Source organism: Rissa tridactyla, chromosome 4 (assembly GCF_028500815.1).
Source record: "Rissa tridactyla isolate bRisTri1 chromosome 4, bRisTri1.patW.cur.20221130, whole genome shotgun sequence".
Taxonomy (NCBI): domain Eukaryota; kingdom Metazoa; phylum Chordata; class Aves; order Charadriiformes; family Laridae; genus Rissa; species Rissa tridactyla.
In genome coordinates, this window is record NC_071469.1 from 73,793,141 (window position 1) to 73,814,902 (window position 21,762).

The 21,762-nt window shown below is 43.9% G+C and overlaps 1 protein-coding gene and 1 long non-coding RNA gene across 7 annotated transcripts in view; one reads left to right on the top strand and one right to left on the bottom strand.

Moving 5' to 3' along the window:
* The window catches only part of LOC128909367 (uncharacterized), a 199,762-nt gene that overhangs the window by 107,367 nt on the left and 70,633 nt on the right, over nucleotides 1-21,762 (top strand). The window lies entirely within an intron of this gene.
* Nucleotides 2,292-21,762, bottom strand: part of NUP93 (nucleoporin 93) — an 81,710-nt gene continuing 62,239 nt past the window's right edge. For all 6 annotated transcript variants that reach the window (XM_054200947.1, XM_054200945.1, XM_054200944.1 and 3 more), the window contains 16 exons: nucleotides 21,360-21,449; nucleotides 19,884-20,023; nucleotides 17,665-17,797; nucleotides 16,884-17,041; nucleotides 14,934-15,099; nucleotides 14,016-14,109; nucleotides 12,746-12,937; nucleotides 12,377-12,503; nucleotides 12,191-12,263; nucleotides 11,814-11,858; nucleotides 10,811-10,927; nucleotides 10,066-10,184; nucleotides 7,977-8,094; nucleotides 7,520-7,603; nucleotides 6,624-6,752; nucleotides 2,292-2,515 (listed from right to left, as the gene is read on the bottom strand). In XM_054200947.1, coding sequence (XP_054056922.1) covers nucleotides 2,405-2,515; nucleotides 6,624-6,752; nucleotides 7,520-7,603; nucleotides 7,977-8,094; nucleotides 10,066-10,184; nucleotides 10,811-10,927; nucleotides 11,814-11,858; nucleotides 12,191-12,263; nucleotides 12,377-12,503; nucleotides 12,746-12,937; nucleotides 14,016-14,109; nucleotides 14,934-15,099; nucleotides 16,884-17,041; nucleotides 17,665-17,797; nucleotides 19,884-20,023; nucleotides 21,360-21,449 — 1,896 coding nt within the window. In that variant the 3' untranslated portion in view covers nucleotides 2,292-2,404. The remainder of the gene's footprint in view (nucleotides 2,516-6,623; nucleotides 6,753-7,519; nucleotides 7,604-7,976; nucleotides 8,095-10,065; nucleotides 10,185-10,810; nucleotides 10,928-11,813; nucleotides 11,859-12,190; nucleotides 12,264-12,376; nucleotides 12,504-12,745; nucleotides 12,938-14,015; nucleotides 14,110-14,933; nucleotides 15,100-16,883; nucleotides 17,042-17,664; nucleotides 17,798-19,883; nucleotides 20,024-21,359; nucleotides 21,450-21,762) is intronic.

The window sequence follows — 21,762 nt, forward strand, 5'->3', positions numbered from 1 at the left end:
CAAGGGCAGACAGGAAAAGGGCAACTTGCTGTGTTTACAAGGTCCCTAGGTTCAACGTTTGACATCAGAAACACACCAGTGAGGCAGCACAACAGCTCAGCTGAGCAGGGGATGGGCCAAAGGCAGGAGAACAAGGTCCCGCACACGGCGTCAGTGAGAGCTGAGCCCCAAAGGACTTCTGTCCCTACGTGGAGGGTGGAGCAGGAATTAGAGCGGGGAAGGTGGCTTTCACCCTTCCCAAACAGACTCCGGCAGATGCTGTCCCTCTCGCTCAGGTCAGCGGTTGCCCGAGGACAGGTACAGACTCGCCAGCCGCTCCGTACGTGAGCTGGTTTGATGCTGGGAGTGACTCGAGGACAGGGGCTGAGCGCCAGCAGGAAAAACACAGCAGCAGGGATTATCCGTACGTGGGGCAACCCTCCTCCAACCAGGTCTGGCTGCGAGCGTCTGGAAAGACGCCTTGCTCTGCCTCCTGCTTTTTGGTAACCTTTTCTCTAGGGAACTGGATGAATTTTTGACCAAGACATACCAAGAAGCACTCACGCAGCAATACGCCAGAAATATAATAACTAATAAAGTTTTCCACACTCACCTTTGACATTTTGTTAGACAATTCAATTCTGCCCCCCCCCAAAATAACTCCCTGGTAACTCACCAAGGCCTCTTTACCTGCAGGGTGTTGTCCGGGTCTCAATCAGCCTTCAGCTGCAGCAATCCCGACCGTGCTGTAGGAGCGCTCCGTGCCACGCATTCCCTAGCTATATTGGCTGGGAGCCCCAGCAGCCAGTTCACTAACGCCGAGATGTGGTTTTGGGTGGCTCGGGCAAGCCATCCCTTTGCTTCCTGTCCAAAAGGTTGACAAAACTTATGCTAAAACGTTTCTGGTGGGAAAAAAAAAATGATTAGGAAATTGTCATCAAGCCAGTCAAATATCGCTCTATGCTGCTAAACTCAGACATTGCAAAATGGAGATTAATTCTCTCCCACGATAGCTATTAACATGCAAAGGTTGAAATCAGCCCCTAGAGGTTTTGTTGCCTGTGTTGCCTGTTCTGTACCCAGAACCACATGAGTTCTCAGATCCCAGTAACACAAACGGAATGAGAACCAGACAGCAGCAGTGTGGAAAGGCGTGTGTGCAGGGACCAACAAGAGCAACCACCAAAACTCCTCCCATTTCATTTCAAAGGTAGGCAGCCTACGTTCAAGAGAAAAGCTTATACTATAACACGCTCCCTGGGCTTTCACACAGAGTTAATTCTATCTCAAAACATTTAAAGCCAACTATTCTTTAATGCCCCTCGCTTCAGTGGGACTCAGGTTTCCCGCTAAACCAACAGTCATATCTACCCACGCCCAACGCAGCCACACTTGGACTTCTTACTTCTCCTGGTGAACTCGATACGGGATCATTTTGAACGCAACTGTCTAAAAACTCCGGTGTTGATCCAAAAAAATCTCTCCTACCAAAATATACCTGTTTCCCAGCCCAGCTGCTCCTGCAAAAACTTCGGCGGAGCTCCAGGATTTGCAGAGCTGTGTACATCTGAGACGCCGACCCAAGAGTTTAAACTTCGTTAGGCATAAAGGAGTCTCTGCAGCACACGGAGCTCATTTGCACCACATAAACACACACACACCCCACACAAGACAACATTATGGACTGACAACAGCGTGTCACGCGTGCAGTGCATCATAAACAGATTTTCAACATTTAACATGCATTCAAAAAAATAAACAGACCTAAAATTTGCAAGCTGTATGTTCACCAAGCATTGAATCACAGTTTTCTTCTCCACTTCCTCTCCTGCTATATATAATTGCTCATTCACCTCCTTACTGCAGATCATAGAACCATAAAATGGTTTGGGTTGGAAGGGACCTTAAAGCCCACCCACTGCCACCCCCTGCCCTGGGCAGGGACACCTCCCACCACACCACGTTGCTCCAAGCCCTGTCCAGCCTGGCCTTGAACCCCTCCAGGGATGGGGCAGCCACAGCTTCTCTGGGCAACCTGGGCCAGGGGCTCACCACCGTTACCATAAAGGATTTCTTCCTGATATCCAATCTAAATCTCCCCTTCTTGCGTTTGAGGCCGCTCCCCCTCGTCCTACGGCTCCCCTCCCTGACCAAGAGTCCCTCCCCATAATCTATGGCTTCTTTCTCTGCACAGCCCCTTAACCAATTCAGAACAATTTCCTAAATACAAACCAATTTAAAAGAAAATGAATAGAAACATAAAACCACAAAAACCGGTGAAAATGAAAATGTCAAAAACAAATAGAAACCAAAGAAATTTATTTCCATCAACAAAAATACAGAATACAAAACGATACTGGTCCCACCCTCTGAACGCACTAAAGACAGGCACGGGATGCTGCAGCCCTAAGCAAAAGCTTCTCGGCTAATTCATAAGGACCTCCATTTGCACCAGTCTTGCGTTGGTGTCTCCCGATGTTCTGTAAGGGATCATCCCCGCAAATGTTATCAGTGCACGAGCTTGAGATCGAAGTTGCTAAAAAAACAGAAAAATAAAGCACAGTTACTTTAGCATCAAAAAACCCCACAATGAAAGCCGAGTTAAACACTTGCCTTTTCAAACAAGCAAATGTAACCTTTATTTCTCAGAGCTGCTCTCTGGATAATATATCTCCGCATTTGGAAGGAAATCCAATTATTTCCTTTTGCAACCATTAAAAGCATGTCGAGTCACCCTTTTGCGTAAAAAAAAAAAAATCCCATTTATTTAAAATTACCCAAGAAAAAACATTTTCAGCAACGTGGGCCGTTGCTGTACTGCAGCCATCTTGTAATTTCTGCAGGGAGTGGGCTTTCCCAGGGCAAGAGGATTCTTTCCCACAGTTATAAACACCGTCCCTGATGCCCATCTGGGAAATTCTACCCCTTTTTCGGGGTGATGTTAAACCAGTCGGTTATTCAATTGCAACAGAGGAACTTTGGAAGCTGATAACGGAAAAGCCGGGATGCTCGTGTTTGCTTCAAGACACTTAACACCAATGCCGCGGCTACTTAATGAGGTGGCCCGAAAATTACTCGTTCAGTTCCAGTCACAGCCAACCCTTCTTCTAGTCTGCTTCCAAATCTGTTACAGGGCGAGGTGGTGTAATTATGTCTGACCTCCTGCTTTTCAGTGGAGGTCAAAGCAGGTGGTAGATGAAAAAAGCATGTCATGGTATCTGACTCTTTGGAATTAAAATATTAAGAACCAAAACCTCTCACTGTGACTAAGAAAGGCTTAGGAGCAGTGCAAGTTACTGTTCCCTTTACCTTTTCGGTAGCAATGATACTAGAGCCGGTCTATTTTTAAAAATCAAACCAACATGACAGGTTGCAACACTTCAGGAAGAACGGTCAGAGGTTTGCAGAGGTTAAGAGCAGCCTGGAGGTCTAGATGTTCTATTGGCTGTAATTACTTAATGCATGTTAGTAAATTAAGATCACAAATAAATAATAAAAAAAAAAAAAAGAATTCCATTCCTTTCATGACCTAATTTTGCCGCCGAGATAATGCCCTTGGGCTGCTCCAGAGAGCTGGCCACCCTGGGTCAGGGCAGGGAGCGTATGACATTGCTGTCATGCACTCCCGGCATCTGGGTCAGGGCTGTCACCGCGGCCATAGTTTCCAGCACCGCAGTCCGGGCTTGCGGCAATCTCTGCCTGAAATCCAACAAAATGGAGCAGGCCAAGTGGGACAGGACTTTGCTCCCTCATTCCCAAAATTAAGTAATGTATATACGTTAAAAAAACAAACAAAAAAAAGAGACTCAAAACAAAGTTTGGATAATTTAATTATGAAATAAACAAATGGATAAAATTCCAGCTCCGACTCCAAACCCGATAATTTCTCAATACAGCCCACTTGATCTCCAAAGCGGGACAGCAGATGTCCTAGCAGAGAGCATTGCTAGGTTCAGGGGGCTCCCCAGGTACTATTCCTCTCCACCCTGCTGGCTCCACACTGGTCCTGCCAAAGCCCCTCTACCCCCGACCCATTCCAGCAGGATCCAGTCAGACCAGTGCGTGGCACCAGAGGGCAAATTCAAGAGCCATGTGTTCCTACTCTGGGGGACTCCGTTCCCTGCTACGCACCTCAGTCTTATGAACAGCTACTACCTCTCGTTTTCAAATTCTTCTGATGAACAGAGCGATTTGAACCTGTCTGCTCCAAAGGATCTAGAGAAAATCCAGGGACTTCAAAGGACCTGTTCAAAGAAAGGTCCTTTTTTGCTTGCACTGTCTACTGGGCAACACGCCGACACTGTTAAAGCTTCTGGAAGAACCTGATTTCTCCTAAAATTTGCTTCCCCGTGGAAAAAGGAAAAGCCGCCTTTCTCCCAGGGAAGTTCAACAGAAAAATTCTTGCCAAGCACAGCCTGCAGAAGCTCATATCGGCAGTGAACCGGGAGATTTTGCTGAAGAAACACCTCTCTTCTCACATTCGAAATGTCCTCATTTCTTCCCACCACTAAAATCCCCCGAGTTGCTCCCCAGAAGCAGGGAAACTGAAGTGATCTAGATTCCCTGCTCCCGCAGTCTTGGAGGAAATTCTTCAGGGTAAGAAAAAAGGGGAACAGAGCCTAAAGCTATTCTTACCCTACCTTCCATGTGCCCATGCCTGGTATTTTTCTGCACGTGCAAATCTTTAGGCAGCTGGGAGGTACAGGGCTGTAAATTTTTTTCTCTCTAGTTAATCCTACATTAGGAGATTTATGCTTCCTTCTGACATTACAGTCACATAACTATTCTCTTACCACCTCCCTGGCTGCAGAGACAGCAGCCACTTTTCCCCTCTGACCGTTAAGCGCAGTGTTTATTGCCCACGGCAGCCAGATTCCACGACTCAGAAACCCCGTGTCTCCAACACCACTGACACCCCGCTGCCAGGAGATCCTACCGCAAGGCCAAAAGCTTGATTAACGAAACTGGCAGCCTGATAAAACAAAGCTTTCACAGGTTTTTTGCAAGGTAAATCATCAACTGATCTCCAGTAAGAGCACAAGAGCGCAGAGCATGTTTATGAAGCACGCTCGCATTGAGCACGTTGGTAAGAGGCGCGCTGTTGGTAGGACACGATGTCGCGGTGGCTTCCTTCTACACAAACTCCTGCCAGCAAAGCTGCTGAGCCCATCACCAAACAGCCCAACAATCTTTGGTAGGCCACAGCGATGGTATTCATACTTAGATGGCACCTGACAGCATTACAGCCCTGTGGAGATGGTAAATGCTTCTACGTAAGGCACAAGACTGAAACACAAACCCAAAATAAAAATCTCACGTGGAAAGCAAGGAGCTGAGGCTGTTTGCTCAGTGCTAACCTGGGGAACACACAGAGCAGGTAACAGGTTGCCTTAGCCTGGGACTTCTTCACACGTGCAGAATTTAAGATGGGAGAAGCCCAAGCAGCGTGCCTTCTCCTCCCGTGTTGCGAATCTAGAGCACAAGCGCAGTTGCAAGGCAGGATCCCGCAGCTCACCCACAGACAGCACCGTGCAAAGGCTGCATCGTTACGTGAGCCTTTCATTTTCTGATGTAATTTAGAGACGCTACTAAGACTTTTACCAATATTGCAATTCACAGATCAAAGGCACTTTTGCAGATGACTAAAGCCTGGAGCAAAGCTGGCTGGGGCCCGAGTTTGTTTTCATTCTCAAAAGGAGTTTATATTTATTTCTTAAGCTGTAAGATGGGATGAGTGGTTTGGTCAACTTGGTTTTCAAGTGCCTGTGTCAGCTTTAACTTAATAAGACCTACAAGACCAAAGCCGAGGACAGCTCAGCTGAGAACCCTTCTGCTCGACACAGCATGTTGACAGGCCAGTGCCCACAAATCTGTCTGTGCCCTTTAATGACGTGGCACCTATTTTGAGGCTTGAAGGCGTGGGCTCCCATAGTAGGTGGGGGAAATGCTTCAGCATCGACTTTAGCAGTGAAGTCAAACCCACCATTGTCAGCCATCCAAAGCAGGCGGGCAGACCAAGCACCACCGCCCCTGGAAGCTGCTCACTCTGCTGCAGAGGCAGCAGAACACCACTGGCAAACCGCTACAGCCATTCACCACGTGAATGTACTTGGGCATCGGGGTGTATTGCTCAAGGGCGCTTTGAAAACATCAGCCCACATCACTACAGAAGCGAGTCAAGGAAGGGGCTTTCCACCAGGCATCAGTTCTGCATGAACCGGGTACTAACTCAAACGAAAGGAGTGGAAATCGGGTTCTTGAAAAACAACAGCTCAGTTGTCAAGGCAGCAGCAGCAACCATCCTAGAGACACCGCACTGTCCACGTCTGTTAACTGTTTAAGAACCCACCAAGAAGCAAACTGAACACTTGTTTTCTCTTGCTAGGAGGTGGATATATAGTGTAGATCTTAATCAGCTCAGTGACATTTAGAGCAATATCCTTTCTTTACACTAAGCTGAAGTTATGAGAGCCTAGTCTCAGGACTAAGTAACTGAGCAAGCTGAGTAGTCTCAGACTCTAAGTAACTGAGCACTCAAAAGCAAAGACCATGAGAGATTCACAGTTATTTGAAGCCCAGTCCCTTGAAATCAGGGGAAAAAGTAACTAGGAAAACTTGTCAGACAGGGAGGATTACAATCTTACCGAATCTCTGTCTTCCATTACCCGCTGGGGTCTGGCAGGAGTGGCTGGGCTGGTGCCTTTCATCCTCTTATACTGGGTGAATAAAATATTCATGGTTGCAAGCAGGACCTCTGATAAATTGTGCCTGATCTACGCAACGAAGGGGACCAAAAAAAAAAAAAAGAAAAAAAAGAGACATATTGCAATGAAAAGCGGGTTGACAGAATCATTACCCTTGCTACACCCTATCAGAAAACCAAGCAATGGTAACTACGGTTGGTATTTACTCATAGAATAGGCACACATTTAACAGTTACCCCTGCTGTGACTGTACCGCCTGGCAAAAAAAAAGTTACCCAGAGTTTTGAGACAGAGGCATACAATGGCTGCACCTTCATGTTTGATAGTTCTGATAAAACCCAAAGTGCCTGAAGACAAAAAAACTCCAAAGCACCCAAATACACACAAATGCTGTCTAGAATAGAAGCATCATCCTCCAGTTAAAACAGTTCAAGAGCAATAATAACCTTCCTTTATGCTTCATCTGCTAATACCCAATTACATGAGTGCCTCTAATTTGGAGGGAAGGAAACACGAGACCCTACAAAAGTCAGCAGCACAGCTGAAAGTTTTCAATATTCTGAATTCTTGAATCAAACGCAGTAAGTTCAGAGAGATTCATGTCGGCAGATGCCTTCCGCAAAATGGAGACAGGATTTCTGGGTAGGGAATTCTAGTGCTCCAAAGAGCAGCGCTAAGGTGAAAATGTTGCAAGCCAAGAGTCTACTTGTACAAATGCAAAATAATTCCATCCTATTTCCCCATGAAAGAATAAGAATGATGAGATGACAAGGTTTTAAGATCCCTTTAACACAGCAAAAGGCTTTTGGAAGCTAAAACCAGGAAGTATTACCTACCTCATCGCTGAAATTCCGGAAGGCAGCAACCCTCTCCTCCACGCAGTCTTGGCTAAGAGGTACAAGCTTTAGGCGTTCAATGATCTTCAAAAACAAAATCAGGAATCAGGATAGATAATCAACGTTCTATGTACCATGTACTAATAAAGTACAGTTTTGAAGTGTTAACGGAATGCTCTGATTCCATGCAAGAGAAATCATTTCATTGTTATTTATTGGTTTATCTCCCGACTTTGTTAAGCAGTAGGAATACTTTGTTCAGTGTCTACAAAACAGCTCCAGAAAGATCTTCCTGATTATTAAGCAACAGGTAAGAAATTTTTAAATTCCTATAGCACTGCAGCACCTTCTAAGTCATTAAATATAAATTTTTGCTTTAAGTGATGTTATTTGAGACATTCTGGGCTTTCAAGGGCATTAGGAAGGCTGCACTTCAAACAGAACTCTTGAAACTTACATCAAAGGCCCTGTCAATGTGACCGGCGTGATACTCATCAAAAAACGTGATTAAGTCCAGCAGAAGGTAGAACGTGGAGTCAATGGATTTCTTTGCACTTATCCCCTGAGCTTTGTACCTGAAAGAAATTGTATTACAATTTTCTTGTGCAAAATGGCAAACACATTTATAAACGTGCACTTGCAATTCTTGGAAGCGGCGACATCAAGCCCAAGGACAGAAGGCATCTGACAAAGGACAGCTTTAATTTTCCCTCACCAGGAGGCAGAATTTGCACAGGTTGTGGCTTTTTCCCCCCCCCCCCCCCCACTTTTAATTTTCCATCAAATCCAGCATTTGCTTCCTGTTAAGTGTTTATATTTCCCATATTCAGGGAGCAAACAGCGCCAGGAATGAGAGACCTGCAAGGCAAGCGCTGTACAAGCGTGTTTAACATGCTGCTTTACAGCAGACAATTCCCCGGCACAACCGCCTGCTTCGGGCGAGAAGTTCAGAATTAAAAACGGATTAGATGCTTCTGCGTGCTCTTTCTAGCTACGCCTGCCAGGAGATGAACTGGAGGGGCTGGCTGCTCTCCCTCCTAACAGCATGAGGTCAGACAGGAGCTCCTTCAAGGTAACAATAAGAGCGGTCAAGTGCACAGTACGCAGAAGAGGAAGCCAGATAATGACCAGAAAAGGCCAAGAGCGTATCTGCCCTGTTCCAAAACCACCACAAGAACTCACAGGAGGAAAGCTGTATCGCTACAGTACTGTCTGCGGCACGGTACATGAGGAAAAGCTCTCCATTACGTTTAATTGGCAGGAAGATGAGCTAATCAGAACCGTGCTGGCTTCGCAATCATGAAGGTTTGCAGCTGTAAAGTGGCATTATTGAACAGCAATATTTAGCCCCCGTCATGCAGATCAAAGCAAGGAGCAAAACAAAGCCCATTATGGCCTTTGTTGAAGCTGAAATTCAAGCCCTAGGTTTAATTTTCCTTAACTACCAAATGGAGTCTCTCACTAAGTCAATACGGCATTAATTTTCACTCAGCCTGCAGCCTGACGAACTGAAGGAACAGCTGGCTGAAGCAGTGACTGGCAAATGCCTCTCGTCAAAAGAAGAAAGGCAAAGGCCTCTGACTGAAATCAATGTGTTTCTGTATTTGTCTTCCCAATTTCACAGAGCTGGCAAGCATGCTCAGTTCATTTTCATTCCCTCCCCACCAGAATGGTTGGGGAAAAAGCAGTAAGACATTTCTCGCAGGTACCCACGTTTTGCTCTAGTAAAATACAGGAACTGTCTTCGGCAGTCACTGTGACAGGATGCACCAAAAGAAGACGATTTAAAAACATCCCAAAGCTATTTTGCAATTATGACCTTTCAGGAGCAGATTATTCCTGACTTCTAGCTGCTAATGAATCTTAAGCACTGATGTCTCTCAAACACAGACCCTCATTAGCACATCAACACTGCAGGTGACGTGCCTTTTGGTCACTTCCATTTCTCTTTTATTCTGAACACCCCATGGCGCTTTCCTAAAGTAACAGGTTGGGGAAACAAGGTCCACTGGTTACGTTAGCCACATACACACCTCAGCTTCAATGTTCCGTTTTCAGCTTTCATTAAAGCAGCAGCAAAATAAAGTTTGCAGACAGCTACTGAACTTGGCACTCTGTTGTTAGAACTCGGAATTACTGGTTTTGTAGCGCTCTCTCAATACTATATCAAACAAGTGAATTGCAAGCAATGAATCTGCAATTGTTATATTTTGCTTTAAAAATCATCTAAACCATGCAATAATTTATCTTTATTGCTCTTTACTAGACTCTGTCTCTGGTTGGCAATCCTGCAATTCCCTTTTCCTGATTCACCTACAGATAAAAGCTTCTTGTCCTGCCCCTGAAGGTTATGTTTCTGGTTTGGGTACTACAAGCCATGACGAGCACGACAGGGTAAATTCTGCCCTCTTCTCTCTCTTCCCAAATGCATTGCTGCAGATGCCACGGTCCGGCCAGCAGAATCGGAGTCAGGAATTAATACCCACTGAATCGCCAGTCCTGGGTCAGGTCCAGCGCGACCACCCAGTCCTGCCCTCCCGTCTTACCTCTCGGCAATGGAATGGGCCATGTTCTTCAGCCGCTCTTTGTTCGACTGGGGAGTGCTGATCTGGGGAACAATGGGACTGAGGAGCTTGTTCATCAGTTCTAAAACTTTGTCAGGGTTCTGTTGGTATTAAAGTTACAGACAAATGAAAGGAGCACGTTGGGATTAGTGTTTTAATCTCACTGGAAAAGCAGAAAGGTCTAGTGCAAGCTCAGAGATGCCTCCTCCCGCCCATAAAGAGGCAAGATCATATTAGCTAGCAACAACATAATGCTGCTGGCTCACGTGAAAAAATATTTTCCCCTGATTTTCCTCTACAACTATGGTTGCATCCACATTTATTTCAAATATATTTTGAAAGCAAAAAGAGCACTCACTATAAAGCCCAACTATTTTAGACTTCAATTCAACAGCTATGAAACTGGAAGAGCACACTCCAGGTAAATAACCTCACTACCCACAACAGAATCATGCATGGGGCAATCTCTTCAAAAGACCACGCTGATCCAGACCCAGAATGTCTTAAATCAGAAGGGGTTGGAGCGCAATCCATCTGGGTTTGCTCACCGAAACCCCCCTCCATGCAGCCAACGGTTCTGCTTTCAGAGCAGCAGAAATAACCTGCTTTAATAGGGGTAATTCAATCTCCGAGATTAAATTTAACCTCCTCATCACAAGGAGAATGTTTGGGGAAAAACAATGGTGAACCAGGTACATATTTAAGGTAGCACATAGAAGATATTTACCTTTGCAAGATCATAGAGTTTTGCAGCTTCTTCAAACAATCCTTTGTTTTCTGCTGCAGAAGCCACTTTGTTAATAATGGGTTTTGTGTCACTTGTAAACTTGTCTATCACTCCAGGCTAAAGAGGCGAGACAAAAACGAAAGGAGAGAAGAGAAGAGAAATTAGAATGCTTAAAAACTCCTGAATATTCTGTCAAGGCAATGAATATTTTACTTGTTGGATTATGATTAGAATGGCCTGTACATTTCCATGGGAACGCGCAAAAGGGACACGTTAAAAATAGAAAGAGCTCTTGTGAGAGAGACTTTCTCCAAAACAGAGTCAACACTGAGACATCTGCGGTCTCTAATTCATTCAAAATGACCCAGATAACAGGTCAAATTCTAAATTATTTTAATTGTTGATGCCACATTATAGAAGAGAAGAAAACACAAAAGACTTCAGTGTATAAACGTGCCAGGGTCTCCAGGGATGCTGTTTGTGTATGACAGGTTGCAAGTGAAATCGTACGCAGATAAACGTTAGTGCGACAAGAATTTTAAAAGAAACAATAGACAGAAGTAGAATAAGAGAGAGGAAAGAGTCAAGGATATCTGGGAAGGATTTTACTGTAAGTGAGAATGTAAAAGTAAGACTAAATCATCTGGAAGAACTTATTTTAAAACTGAGATTGCTGGTTTCATATCAAAAGAAACGTAAGAATACAGTTAAATTTAAAAGGAATAAAGTCAAGAAAACAGGATTCTCCACTAATGGTATAATCTAAAAACTATCTATCTGGCAAAGAACTGTAACATTAAAAAAATATTTGTGAAGATTACCAAATTACCTTGCTCCCATGTGTGCAATCCCACTGCTTTGAAACTGACAGAACAAAAACACGCAAAAGAAAATCCTGCCAGAAATAACTTTTTATTTTTGACAGCAGCAATGATTGCAGCATGAGCCCTCATCTTCGAATTAAGACTTAAACATAAAATATAAACATAAATTGTCAACTCACCTTCCTACTACCATCGTTTTCCAGCTTTCCAAGAATCATATCAAACTATATCCACACGGGCGTAAAGTAAGATAAAAGGAAACAAAAAGAGAGAGATGAACCGCACAGATTTCACAAAATATTTACTACATACAAAGATGCAGTCGTGGATGAATGAAAAACAGTCATCGATGTCAAAATTATCTGTATATAAATAACAGGCAAAAAGATGTAATTAAATATCTTAAACATATGGTTATTGAGAGATCTCCCGTCATCTAGGTTTGCATCAGGCAGAAAGCGTTAACAACTGCTTAGGACTGTCCTGCCTAATAAAAATTGCAATGAAGATGTGAATTTCAGCTGAAGCGAGGCAGGCAAAACATGGCCAAACATACCTCTCTGCTTTCAATTGCTAGTTCACTAACGCAACGCAAGAACATATTCTCTCCTTGGCTGTCCTTCTCATTCCTACAAAAGAAAGGGAAGGAGGAAGGTACTCTTGTTTCTGAGGACTTCCCAGGTAAGAATAATTAAGCCGTAATAACTAGGAGATAAATCTAGAGAGATGTATTAGCTCCTACCTGAGAAAGTAAAAATACTGCAGGGCTTCCCTTGGATCCGTCGATTCAAACTTGCGGGTGTAAAGCATCAAAAGCCGCACAAAATTTAGACGCCTGATGCCAGGAGGGTCACCAGCTTCATGGCTTACTACAATGCCAAAACCAACACTATCAGAGAACCTAACGCCAGGAAACGGTGCTCTGATCTTCATCTCAAATTAGTCAGAGCCACGATGCCGGGCTCTACTGCCACTAAAACAATTAACTTTTAGGAGATTGTTCTGATAAATGCTGCTTGTTTGATCAATTACATAGACTTGCAGTGTCTACAGGGGATTCTAAGGGCTCAGAAAACATTCCTTTAGTGTACAGTAAATGTGCAGGACTTACATAGCTGCGCACTCTGCCCAGAAGATTTCAGGAGCAATTTTAACTCAAACAGGACCAACGCAACGTGAACAGCATGACAACGCAAGCGCTCTGTCCGGAAGAGAAAAGCAATTGCGGCTTCAAACTGTGCTGTCAAGAACAATACTTGGAAGTAGAGCAATGGCTGCTGGTTTACTGCAAAATGGGATTCACCTGAAAAAAAAAAACAAAAACAAAAACAAACACAACAAAACCCACAACAGAGTGTAAGTGAAAATGATTTTGCAATCAGAGATCACAGACAGCGGATGCTTCCTGTCACAGTGCATCACTATTGCTTACTCAGTGCCAACAGAAATAAACACACTAGACCAAACCGAATGCCTAATCCCCCAACAGTGGCTTATCTGTAACTGTTCCACTGCGACATATCACCAAAGACCACAGCGTAAGGATATACTCAGGAAGTGAAAGAGAATAGTTTCTCAAAAGAGTTCCTTTGTTCTTTTCGGAAAACAAACCATCAACTCTAACAGACTGTAATATATTCTCTAAAGACCACAACATTTTGTCTTCAATTATACTTATGCCAAGCAGCACAAATAATATTAAAAACTTGGATTTTACTACTCATTGACACCAACTGTAGCTTATTGTATTTCTTTTCCACCCATTTTTATCTGGGTGCGAGTGATGCTGCAAATAAGAAGGCTGTGGAGAATTTTGGATAATCCAAGTGACCTAATTTTGACTGATCGGAAGATGACTACGGGAAAAGGTACTCTCTGGGGCTGTGAATGTTCCTAAAACTTTCTGAAGTGGAAGGAACAGTGATTTGGGTCCCTGGAAAATTACCTGAAATAGTAATTTAAAGGAAACAATGAACAACGGACGCACAATGAGAAAAGCCCGGGAAATACATAACTACATTAGGTAACGATTGCTTTTCTGTTCTGTATTGCAAAAGTTGGGAGTTTTGCTAAAAGACCCGAGCATATTTATGGCGAGATAAAGAAATCCATAATTTAGTATGGATACAGTGCAAATAGCAGCAGTGCTGTTCCCAGATGAATATTCACTCCCTGGATTTCCGGGAACACACAGGACTCATTCGTTGTGTCTTACTGAAGTCTGCCATTACTCGAGGGACTCAGGCTGCCCATGAACCCCCTAAAGATGGCTGTCACTACTGGAGAGGTTTTTATATGGAGTTAGGTTTGTGTAACAACTGGAAAGTGCCTTAAGCAGAAAAGCAGAGCCCCAAGTAACGCATCTCTTTGTGGTTTCTCACCATAGTCTTCCAGCAACTGCTTCTGGAACTGGGATAATGTTAGTCGGTCTTGCGGAGAACTTGCACCATTGTCATCAAAACACACTTGGTTCAGCTACAAAAACACATCCAAAAAAAGAAGCACAGATATTTCAACTTCACCTTGCACAAGGGATGCAAGCAAAAGGTATTTGTTCCATCTGAAGCCCCTCCTAGGATCTGACTGACTGACTAGAGACTACTTCTAGTCACAGCATCAGGTCTATCCATTGCTGGGGAGCAAAGCTCTCTAAGGTAGCAACAGCAGAAAGCCCTGCTAATAGACCCCAGGGGTCCTTTTGTATCTGTCCATGCCGCCAAACTCCCATGCTGGGACTCTGAATATTCACTAAACAATAATTAAAAGCAACATTTTTTTTTACCCAGTCTTAACAAATACATCATTCTACTCCCTCTTTCTGATAAAGGGAGAAATGGGTACTGACCAGTATCTATCATTTTCACCCCCACCAAAACTGGAAGGGCTTTGGACTATAGAGATATTGACAGCGTCGTCTTCTGCCAACTGACACCAACATTTCAGCCATAATCCATGCAGAAAAGGCAATTCAAGGGATCCTCACTGAAGCAAGCTAACGCCACTTGTAAAAACAGCTGACAAAGATCAGTGTCAAATGAAGAACATGACACTTCCAAAGACAAGTGTCCCCAAACTAACGACTGATAGCACAGAGCAGCCCTGGGACTCGTGTTCCCAGCACATCACTGTCTGCAAGGTCAAGTCACCCGCATGACATTGATGCACAACACCACACCTGGAAGCAGGGAGGTTAGAGCAGGGCAGAAATGCAATACCATTTAGGTCTATTCTTAAAAAAACCCAACCAAACAACCCACAAAACCCAACAAACACTACCACGACCCCATCACCACACTTACTTTTAGCCAAAGATAATCTTCTGTTTTATCAGCGACTTCACTCTGGTTATCTGTAATGTCACAACGGCCAATAATACAGTAAACAGCCCTTTTGTAGGGGTCAGTATTATTTCTCAGAGCTCGTCTGTAATGAAGACGCAGTTTATTTTCTGTGGCAGGAGATAGTCTAAGGGAAAAAAAAAAACAAAAGAGGTTGAAGGAAAAGACATGAAACCCATCTTTCCCTGTTTGAGGAAACCTGGATAAAAGTCAATGTAAACAGGCGCAGATTCACAGCAAACGGCAGTAAGCACTGGCTGATATTTCTTGCACTTTCTGTGCAAGATATTTCTGCACACCTGTAAGTAAAAATTTTGCACACATGAATTTAAACATATAATTAAAGTTATAGAGGATCATCTTCAAATATGCATTGCAGGGGAAAAAAAATAATAATTAAATTCAGATGACAGTCTCTTTAAGGGTACATTAATAGTGTGGTAGATGAGCTATTTTTGTCTGACTGCTATTTCATCATTTCAGAAAAAGAGAGCTCACAAAGTCTTTGAAACTCTTTGGGTTAGTAACTAACAAGTGAGCAGGTCGTTGTACCATGAAGTCATTTAGGAGAGACACTTTCATCCTTATCATTAAATACTGTCACAACATTCTTTGTCATTCCATTTCTTGTCCCCTCTTGTAGAGACTTTTACAGAATTGAATAAATAAAGTGTTCTCCTAGACTAAGACAGTGTTTGTCAAACCTGTAGAGGCAGAGCACCTTTTCATAGCTGTAATAAAAACAAAATAAATCAATTATACTGTATCTCATTAAAGTGTTTGTAAGGAAAACAATGACAGTACCTTCACTAAGGTTTCTGGAACAACCTTATCATCATGAGCACTCCTAGGTATACTCTACAAACCAGGTTCATTTACAATTTACATTGGTAAATGGCACTTTAATTTTTACTTTTTTCTCCTCTCAGTCTGTTGTGGGTTTTTTCTTGGTTTTTTTTTTTTTGTTCATTAGGTTTGTTTTGTTTGTTTGTTTTTTTTTAAAAGACGTGCAAACTGCTATGTTCTTGCTCACATTTTCATGCCTGAAGAGCCCCAGTACATTCAACACATTGCAGGATGAGGGCTCCCCACATATGAATGAAACTGTCACAGGCTGAGGAGGGATATTACAGGTTCACGTCCTGGCACCTATCTGGCCCCGCCAGTTTCCCCCAATTTCAGCCAGTACCTCAGCACAGTGCCGTTCCCCTGCAGGGAGCACAGCTATAACGCAATAGCTGACTGTGCGCTCGTTTGAAATTCATTACAAGTGGAAAGCTAAACAACCTCACACACCACAGCAGAACTCAGAGCACGCCTGAGGATGCGCTAACTCAACTGCTTGCAACCACATCATCAGTAGTGCGGCCAGCGGCTTCTCTCAGTGATGGACAGCAAAAACTGGAAGAGGAGCATAAGCACAAGAAATGTGAGAGTGAATGCCTCTAGCAAACACTACTTGCTTTTACCGTGTGGCATTCTTATGAAGAGAGGTGTAGTAAAAAGCGTTCCCCAAAGAAAATTCCACTAAAATAAGCGACCGGGGAAATAAAGAGACACAGGATCTGTGACAGCAGACTAAATCTGATCTATTGTATGCAGTATCCTACCCTTACACAAGGCAGATCCTACAGTAAAAAAAGCAAAGTTACACCACTGTCTTATTTCTGAAATGTAAATTTTTGCATATTTTCAAACAACCCTTTCTCTATGGAGATGTCTAGACTTCAAAGCCACAAATTAAAATATGCAAACTTCTTACAGGTAATTTAGGTAGGTAATATAAATACCAGGCAGCCGTCACCACCAGAAGAGACCTGAGCTGCTTCTATTTCTACCAAGCCACCGATTATTTCACTACTCCACAGCAACTCCCACCCCTCCCAAAGACCTTTCCTAGTTCCCAGTTACCTTTTATCTTTACTGTGCATGTACTCCTGGAACCAGGTTTTAAACTCTCCCAGCTGGTGCTGTGCCCGTTTCACCACATGCATGGCCGCAGCCAAATCTCCGCAGCGCATGCAGTAGTAAATCAGTGCCCAGACAGGATGGCCTTCCACCTCACCATCCTGAAAATAAAGTAAGAAATGATTAATTATTTTTTTAAAGCAGCATATTTGAATTCGTTTTCTTTATCATTTGCCTCATTCGTTATTTCTGCCCTTATACCCACACACTGGGTAGGCGTAGGTGACTGTAGGTGCACAGCTATGCACTTTCTATTTGGTGCAAGTGAGCAGGATTCACTTTATTCAGATTTATTCAGATTCCTAAATAAAAGCCTTGGGCTCCAAAACTCAGATTAGTTCATTACATATTTAGTCATCAACAACTGGTGTCACCACCTTACAATAAGTGCAAAAAAAAAAAAGAAAAAAGCAAAACAGGGAGATTATATCATAAGGTATTTTAATACTTGCTTGTTGATCTCCAAGACCACCAGAAGAGACTATAATTTCTAGAATTTAGAACTCAAACTACTAGGCACCACCATGCTTTGGGACTAGCTCTGAACTCAAAGTGATTTTGTCTACTGTCTTCATTTTCCTAATGAAAAATTCTAGAGAAGGACTAACAGCCTGCTGCCCTAAAAGCAGTTTAAGCAATACAAAACCCACTGGAGGCTGCACCAGTTTCCTGGCCGTGCTGGAGCAAACAGATTTGCGTTATTATGTCAAGTTGCTGAAAGTACCTGGAGACCAGGGACAGGCGCCGGGAGTTTGATGTTCAAGAAGCTGCGGACTAGTTGGTAGGTCCCTGGGACTCCACCCAGCTGAGCCTGGTGCAAGTTTCCAAAGACTGTCACAAATGTGTAATTTTTGTAACTGAAAAACAACACATGCAAAACAAATACATGAACAGACTGACATATACTTGTTACGCATCCACCGCCTTTCAGATCCAACTGAATCAGCAATTTAAAGCAAATGACCTTGATGTTCAAACATTATCATTACAACAAAATGAGGCAGAGACCTGTGTTGACTGAGGAAGATCCTTGTATTCAGCAGTCTCAAGAGAAACCACGTTTGGAGTCCATGGTGTACGGCTCCAGGTTCATGAGAAGTTCCTCTCGTTAGGTGCTCTTAATACTAAATAAAACTCAGTTACCCTAAGTGGCAAAAAGCTTTTGCATCCTAACGCTTCAGCTCTCAATATGTTTGTCTCTCCTCCCTGCCCTATGCTCAAATACAAACTGGAGGGCCATGGACTTACCAGAAGGAAATCACAGAGAAAAAAGGGAATTTAGAGGAGAAACAACTGGTAAAGGCAGCTTTGAGAACACCTTCTAAAATAACCCAAAGCCTTTAATCAAGGCAGGTCAATTTAACAAATATTCATGTTTAGAAGCAGGAGTCTCGAAAGTCTGTACGCTCAAGGAATACCCATAGAAGCAGCAGCAATAAATTACATGAAGGCCTTTTTTTTTTTTTCTCTGCGGCATAGACTCGTTGCACCACCAGACTATAAAACCGAAAGGTTATGCTAAACATAGGCAAGTATCAGTACATCTTGATAACTAACATTACGGCTGAGTTAAGCACATGCTCCTCAGGGCTTAAGATCCCAGTTGCTCCAAAGCAACTAAAGCAGGAACAGCACTGCGTCTCCTCCCCGTACATGCGAGGGGCTGCCGAGACATGGAAACACCCTGCTGTTATCCAATTCCTGCTAGGAAAGAAAGCTACAAAGCAAGGCATAGGTGGTTGTTTTTTTTAAAATCAAGTCTGAAGGGCCCAATTTCCACAATTGGGAGGGTTGAGGGGGAACTATATGTAACTAATTCTTAATTTCAGTGTCGTGGTTTAGGCCGGATTGGCCAACGACAAGACAACAGCAGTTAATGGCACTATGAAAATTCAGCAAGTTGGATATTTGGCAAATCAGGTTAAGAGTCACCGGCTCATCACACACTGATAAGACTGAAGAACTGCAAAGAGAAGATCCTGTGGACGTGTCAGTTCACCCATGCACAGGCAGGCACGCCGCCACCACCCCTGGGTGACAACCAACCCTCGGGGGCCAAGAAGAGCCTGTGCCAGGAGGCAAACATCTCTTTGCAGAGGGCGGTATCAGAGTGCAGCGCTTTCCGTGCTCAGACGGCAGACCTGCGTCTGTAACAAGCGCCCCGGCAGTGCACTGCAGCTCTTGTGTGCTCTCCACTGCTGAACCAGCCTGCTGGCATCACTAGATGATGCCACCAGCGGCGGCTACTAGATAAGAGACACTGCAATATCCACGTGTGCAATGAAGAGACAATATGGCCAGCTGGGGACTCAGCTTTGGGCTGCTCCATAGCCGGCAGTTCTCCAAGCTTCTTTTTCGGTCGAGGAGCTTAGCCCTCCATGATACTTGCTGAAACAGGCTGTAAACCACTTTCCAGAGTCTGAAAAATCATTGCTAGATGTCTCGGCTTCAGCCTCTTCAAGTTTTACAAAAACCTTTCAGTGTAGGAAAGGCATGATCAGAACCTGACTCGTTGTACCAGATTTGTCCCCAGTGCTGTCCACTTCCTCCCAGCACTGGCTCCCGGCAGTGATCAGCAATCACAAAGGGAGTACAGAAAAGGGGAAACAGATCTCTTTCCAGAAGTGAAAAATCTTCACATAAATATTCTACATCTGTCATAGTGATAAGGGCAACATAGAAGAAAGAATAAAAGGTCTTTGCATCTTCTAAACAACCTCCCCACGGATTCAAGGCCTTTTTAACTAAAACAGTTTTTAACTAAACCAGTTGCATACTCAAGTGGCTGCACTAAGCCTTGCAGAACAGAAAAGACAAGCAAGAGACACTTCTGCAAGCAGCAAGAGGTAGCTGACTTGTTAATACGTTTGCGTGTGTTACAAAGTCATTCTGCCTTATTATTAGGGAACTATTAAACTGTGCCACATGGAGCATTCATCTTACCTTTGTTCTAGGTAGCGCAGAGCCTGCCTCACGAACTCCATGCGCACCTCCATGTTGGTCCGTACCTTCAAGGTATCGCTAGCAGGAACCAGGGTAACATCGGTCATTTGTTTCACCATGGTCCAAAACTCAGAGATGTTCTATAAACAAGCCATTCCATGCAACAGCGATGAGTACAGAGATGAACAAGCAACACTGTTTTCAGCTACACGGTGTTTTGATGCTTAAGACAAGCATAGAGACACAAGAGTAACGACTGTTTAGATTTGTAATGGAGATACTGGATGCAGTCACGAAGGTAAGCCACTTCTGTCCTGCAGAATTCTTGTGTGAGAAGATGGCTATAAATATTGTACCTGCAATTATCACCCAGGATCGACAACAATTTCCAAAACTAGGCTGGGTACTTGGTGCTCAGACTCCTTCCCCATTTCCAGCTTGTAAACATCCCACTCAATAAATACATCATCATCAGCTTTCCACATAAGCAATTGCTCTGGCTGCCAGTGGAAATCTGTGCTATCAGCTGTGATGAGAAATACCTAAAGGACACTGATCACTTGGACAAAGACTCAGGTCTGAAAAAAAAAAATGTTGAAAGCCATCCAGGTCTGCTCATTCATAAGGAGGAGATCGTATCAGTATCTCCAGGACTAAAGCATCCCTGCTGAAACAGCAAAATACCGAGAAGTAACAGCACTGTTAGCTCCGGCAAGGGCAGGCGTTTGATCTCGGTGCTTCAAAGCAGCAGGAATATACAAACTCGCCGCACTGACTCCAGCGAAATGAGCAGAGTTGTTCAAAGCAAAGACGCACACCGGTAATTCACATCTGACTGAAGCATTTGCCCCTCAGCTTCTGAACGGCTTTTTGCTCTCCCCGTTCGCAAAGTTTTTTCACGACTTGACTCTCCTGCAGTATTCTCCTCCAAGCGTTTCTCAAAGGCAGCCAGGTTTGTACATTTGGTTTTTGGGGGTGAATCAAGGCAATGCAATTAAAGGAGCGGAAAAAAAGAAAAGCAGCATATCTTTGGTTTAAAGTCAATCCTAGGGGCTTTACGCTTTGCTATGGGAGCCTACTTCAGCTCTAGCAGGGGCTGACTGAAGACCCTTCACCTATAGCTAAATGCTTCCAAAGCATATTAAGAGACCACATTTTGAAAACCAAACGCAACAGAACCCATTTAAAATTAAAAGCAAGTATTTTTTCCCCCCAACAGCTCATCACTGATGATGGGACGCTGCAGCAAAACCAGGTTCCTTTCTTCCTCACTCTTAAGACATTTTCACCGTGACCAAGTCCATCACAGGTGGGCCCTGCTGTACGAGAGAAGATTCCAGTATTGGCTCCATGCTTTCTGTGGAGCCATGCATTTTTTTGGGGCAATATCGTATTTTTCCACCAACGTCAGCAGGCTTTTATTCACAGCTGAAAACAGATTAAATACATTTCCTTATGTAAACTCCCTGGCAGTACCTTATCATCCAGTTCTGTAACAGCAGCGCAAAGGTCCACCAGGTTAGGCTGCAGATGTCCATTCACTATCTTCTCATTATAAATATAAATCTGAAACATATTGAAAGTAAGCAACTTTAACAATATATATTATTCCCCTTCCCTCCCGGCCTGGCCACAGCAGCAAAATCTGAACCTGGCCTCAAGAACAGAGCATCCCCAAGTCCCTTCTGCTTCCCTCCTGCATTAGCTGCTTGTAATGCAACGCAAGAGGAACAGGGACCAGCACCAACGGCGCTTCCACAATAACCAAAGCCCCCGGCCTGAAGGCGGGCAGCGATCCAGCTGCTCAGGGGTCCTGCACGGCAAAGCGCTGTGCTGAATGCCCCGTTAGCCTAACGGCAGCTAATTGTTGGAGGACAAA